The following is a 5,314-nucleotide window of genomic DNA, read 5'->3' on the forward strand; positions in this document are numbered from 1 at the left end:
ACACCATATACACCACTGACCTAGAAAGCAATGTTCTTCTAATAACAGGACCCCTGGATAAGGTAGAAATACTGGTAAACAGCTGGATAATGATAAGTAATCCCCTTATATTTGGGGGGAGATGATAGAATGGAATTATTAGAAGGCGACTACTAGTAACAGCGCCGTCCCCATAGACATTTCTGCTGGGTCAGGCTCCGTCTCGTGTGACTCTGCAGGTTTTGCACACAGCACGTCCTTCTTCATACCTCGTCCTTACACATGTGGCTTTGTGTCACGTGGTTGGTGCTGGGTTTATGGGGCGGGTTTTGCACTCAGCTCTGTATCTTGTGTATATAAGACAGGGAACAGCTGGTCTCTGCACCCAGCATCACACACAGAAGCCATCGAGCCTACAGACATCTATATCCATAGCAGCATGGACCCTCAGAGCTGTGACTGCGGAACAGGTGAGCAAGACATTCAAAGTGGAAATGGAGACTTTACATGGGTCTAGTTACAGATGGAAGAATGCTGAGGCAGTTAGATGTAGTAGTGCTGAGTTTGTCGTTTGGTGATTTTATTTGAGTTGGTCATACACTTAATAAAAAAGGAGGATTTTAACAAAGGCAAACATTCATTGGGTGAAATTTAACAAAGAGCGATCCTTTTAGCCGGCCAATGACAGAGCATTATCTTAAGAAAAGAAGTCGTGTTTAATATTTTGGTCTAATAGTTAGAAGAAAGATCTTTTGTCCATCACTTCACTGAGCGGATATGGGGAGTATAAAGAAGTATAACGACCATTATGGACTAAAATGTGTCTGGTTGTGTCTGTGAAACGAACGTTCACCAGATGTTTGCTTCTTCAACTGCTGTTCAACCATTAACCAGCTTCTATCTAATGTGTATGGTCGACTATAAGAGTATGGCCGCACTCTCAGGCTTCCTAATGCAGTTTTCTAAGCCAAGAATCCTCTGCCTGAGGAGGTGGTGATGGTGAGTACAATAAAGGAATTCAAGAGGGGCCTGGATGTATTTCTGGAGTGTAATAATATTACAGGATATAGCTACTAGAGAGGGGTCGTTGATCCAGGGAGTTGTTCTGATTGCCTGATTGGAGTCGGGAAGGAATTTTTTATTCCCCTAAAGTGGGGAAAATTGGCTTCTACCTCACAGGGTTTTTTTTGCCTTCCTCTGGCTCAACTTGCTGGATGACAGGTCGAACTGGATGGACGAATGTCTTTTTTCGGCCTTATTTACTATGTTACTAAAACCAGGAATGAATTTAAAGGGCATCTGTCAGCAGATTTGTACCTAGGACACTGGCTGACCAGTTTTATGTACACTTGGCAGCTGAAGGCATCTGTGTTGGTTCTATGTTCATATGTGCCTGCATTGCTGAGAAAAATGATGTTTTATCATATGCAAATGAGTCTCTAGGAGCAACAGGGGCGTTACCATTACACCTAGAGGCTCCGCTCCCTCTGCAACTGCTGCACTCTCTTCACAGGCCCAGGCAGTGTAAACATCATCACGTCTAGTCTTGTCAATCAAAGTGCAGAGGGCCTGTTATGTCCAGAGAAAGCAGAGCCTCTAGGTGTAAAGGTAATGCCCCCATTGCTCCTAGAGGCTCGTTTGCATAAATTGAAACATAATTTTTCTAAGCAATGTGGGCACATATGAAAATACATGATCAGTATAGTGCAGGGATCAGCAATGTTCGGCACTCCAGCTGTTCCGAAACTACAACTCCCAGAATCCTAAGAACAACTTAGTAAGTGTGGATGCTGGAGTTGTAGTTTAACAGCAGCTGGAGTGCCAAAGGTTGGTGATGGGATACACCCAAAGCTATTAAAAGAGCTCAGCGGTGAACTAGCAAAACCATTAACAGATTTATTTAACCAATCACTGGCAACAGGAGTCATCCCAGAATAATTGGAAATGAGCAAATGTTGTGCCCATTCACAAGAAAGATAGTAGGGAGGAATCGGGCAACTATAGGCCAGTAAGCCTGACATCAATAGTGGGGAAATTAATGGAAACCATACTTAAGGAGAGGATTGTGGAACATCTAAAATCCCATGGATTGAAAGATGAAAAACAGCATGGGTTTACTTCAGGGAGATCATGTCAAACTAATCTTATTGATTTTTTTGATTGGGTGACTAAAATAATAGATGGAGGAGGTGCAGTAGACATCGCTTATCTAGACTTCAGTAAGGCTTTCGATACTGTCCCACATAGAAGGCTTATCAATAAATTGCAGTCTTTGGGCTTGGACTTCCATATTGTTGAATGGATTAGGCAGTGGCTGAAGGACAGACAACAGAGGGTTGTAGTCAATGAAGTATATTCAGACCATGGTCTTGTTACCAGTGGGGTACCTCAGGGATCTGTTCTGGGACCCATATTGTTTAATATCTTTATCAGTGAAATTGCAGAAGGCCTCGATGGTAAGGTGTGTCTTTTTGCTGATGACACAAAGATTTGTAACAGGGTTGATGTTCCTGGAGGAATACACCAAATGGAAAAGGATTTAGGAAAACTAGAGGAATGGTCAAAAATCTGGCAGCTAAAATTTAATGTGGATAAGTGCAAAATAATGCACCTGGGGCGTAAAAACCCAAGAGCAGAATATAAAATCAGTGATACAGTCCTAACCTCAGTATCTGAGGAAAGGGATTTAGGGGTCATTATTTCAGAAGACTTAAAGGTAGGCAGACAATGTCATAGAGCAGCAGGAAATGCTAGCAGAATGCTTGGGTGTATAGGGAGAGGCATTACTAGTAGAAAGAGGAAGGTGCTCATGCCGCTCTACAGAGCACTAGTACTGGAGACCATATCTCCAGAAGGATATCGATACTTTGGAGAGAGTTCAGAGAAGAGCTACTAAACTGGTACATGGATTGCAGGATAAAACTTACCAGGAAATATTAAAGGACCTTAACATGTATAGCTTGGAAGAAAGACGAGACAGAGGGGATATGATAGAAACTTTTAAATACATAAAGGGAATCAACAAGGTAAAAGAGGAGAGAATATTTAAAAGAAGAAAAACTGCTACAAGAGGACATAGTTTTAAATTAGAGGGGCAAAGGTTTAAAAGTAATAATCAGGAAGTATTACTTTACTGAGAGAGTAGTGGATGCATGGAATAGCCTTCCTGCAGAAGTGGTAGCTGCAAATACAGTGAAGGAGTTTAAGCATGCATGGGATAGGCATAAGGCCATCCTTCATATAAGATAGGGCCAGGGGCTATCCATAGTATTTAGTATAATGGGCAGACTAGATGGGCCAAATGGTTCTTATCTGCCGACACATTCTATGTTTCTATGATCCCTGGTATAGTGTGTATGGTGATGAGTACAGAGGGAAGAAGTCTATGCCATATGATGCAGGCTGAATACACCTAATACACCGCTATATAACAACTGTCCTGTTTCTGTCTTAGGAGCTTCTTGTTCCTGTGAAGTCTCATGTAAATGTCAGAAATGCAAATGTACCTCGTGCAAAAAAAGTGAGTATACATGGGCTGCATGTGGAACTTTACCATATTAAACCAGACAACCCTTTCAGCCTACTGCATTTTTATTTTTTATTTTTTATTATGGCTAAAGAGGGTTCATTTTTTAAATTTTTTTAATAACTTTTTTATTTATTTTTTTCAAGTCATTTTCCACAGGGGATCTAACCATGCGATCATTAGATCCCTTCTCCCAGGCCTCCATAAGAATATATCTATAATACATCTCCAATGGACGGCTTCCCACTCTCTTTTGCATTGAAACCACATAAAGCCAAACCTAGATGCACCAAATTGTGCCACATCTATGACAAAATCTAGGTTCACTCCAATTAGTAAATATCACCCTCTCTCTTTATTATATGTAATTTAAAGGGGTATTCCCATCTAATTACCCTTTTGATTGATGGGAGCGAGAAAAAAACAATGTACACAGAGGCGATCCATTTTTAAAGGATCTGTTTCCAGTGCAGTTTCAGATCCGGCCGTCTACATGAGGCCTACGTAATATATTAATTTATAGGATCCATAAATAATTTTTGTCTGCATTTATTGTCTGCATTATTTTATTAATAATACAATATTAAAGGGGTTTTCTGGGAATTTTTTGGATAGATTATCAGTATCTAATCTGTGGGGGTCTGACACATGGGACCCACGCTGATCAGCTGTTTGAGAAGGCACCGGCACGCACAGTAGTGTCACGACCCCTCACATCTTATCCCAGGCCATGTGACGTGAGGTTCATCAGCCGAGGCACAGCTCAGCCCCATTGAAGTGAAAGGGGCTGAGCTGCAATACCAAGCACAACCACTATACAATGTACGGCACTGTGCTTGGTGAGCACAGAGAAGGCCTGGTACTGTGAGCGCCGCTTCCTTCTCAAACAGCTGATCGGCAGGGGTCCGGGTGTCGGACCGCCACTGATCAGATACTGATGACTTATCCACAGGAAGTCATCAGTATAAAGGTCTCGGTAAACCCCTTTAAATATTACAAAATGGAAACCATATCTCCAAAGTGGGCCGAGTCAGACTACAGCTTGTCCTGAAAACACTTGCACTCATTGGAAACAGCGGAGCGCACATATCCTGTGGATATACATAATGTCTGAGATACTGGGACTTGTTATAGCTGTGAATGGTGCAGTCTTCTCATGGGTCCTCTCCTCCACAGGTTGCTGCTCCTGCTGTCCGGCTGACTGCAGTAAATGCCGCCAGGGCTGTCAGTGCACAGATGGATGTGGGACCTGCAGCTGCTGCAAGTGACGCTGCTACACAAGGAGCCACCAGCGAAGCCGTTACTGTCTGTTCTACGCACAATGACGTGTAGTCTGATCTCTGTGTTCCAGTCAATGTCATGTCTGCAGTATTTATGTCACGTGTCATCTCCCTGCTGTCTAGTAATATGAAATCACAGATTTACTGTACACGCCGTGATTACTGGAGTCCTTCCCCCGACTTCTACTGCTCCTTCTCTGTACACCATCGTATATCATCTCTGTATATGAGGGAGGCAATAAATGTGCTGATTGTTCCCACAAAAAGACCTTGTCTTGGAAGAAGTGTTAATCAGTATGTACAGAGCATCATGTATGTAATGTACAGCCGTGTGCTCCTCTCCATACACAGAAACCTCTGCCAGCCGGTCAGCCAAGCTTGTTACCCCTCGTGTGATCAGTGAAAACCTCTCCTCTACATTTATACCTGTGTCCACATGTTACATCCACCATCCTTGAGTGGGGAGCCATGACTGCCCCCCACGTCACCTCATTCCTGTGATCAGTGGGGGTCCCAGCAGTCAGACCCC

At 42.9% G+C, this 5,314-nt stretch overlaps 1 protein-coding gene across 1 annotated transcript; it reads left to right on the top strand.

Moving 5' to 3' along the window:
• The first annotated feature begins 315 nt into the window (after nucleotides 1-315).
• On the top strand, nucleotides 316-5,045 carry LOC120982434 (metallothionein-like). Its single transcript, XM_040412568.1, has 3 exons — nucleotides 316-449; nucleotides 3,434-3,499; nucleotides 4,682-5,045. Exons 1-3 carry the CDS (start codon nucleotides 419-421, stop codon nucleotides 4,771-4,773), a joined length of 189 nt encoding a protein of 62 aa, XP_040268502.1. The 5' UTR covers nucleotides 316-418; the 3' UTR covers nucleotides 4,774-5,045.
• Nucleotides 5,046-5,314: the final 269 nt, after the last annotated feature.

Source organism: Bufo bufo, chromosome 11 (genome assembly GCF_905171765.1).
Source record: "Bufo bufo chromosome 11, aBufBuf1.1, whole genome shotgun sequence".
In the NCBI taxonomy this organism is placed as follows: domain Eukaryota; kingdom Metazoa; phylum Chordata; class Amphibia; order Anura; family Bufonidae; genus Bufo; species Bufo bufo.

Bases quoted from the DNA above. Each gene is read 5' to 3' on its own strand.
- LOC120982434 (XM_040412568.1), top strand. From the start codon at position 419: ATGGACCCTCAGAGCTGTGACTGCGGAACAG. The intron at 450-3,433 runs GTGAGCAAGACA...TTTCTGTCTTAG, and splicing joins GAGCTGTGACTGCGGAACAG to GAGCTTCTTGTTCCTGTGAA. The intron at 3,500-4,681 runs GTGAGTATACAT...TCTCCTCCACAG, and splicing joins ATGTACCTCGTGCAAAAAAA to GTTGCTGCTCCTGCTGTCCG.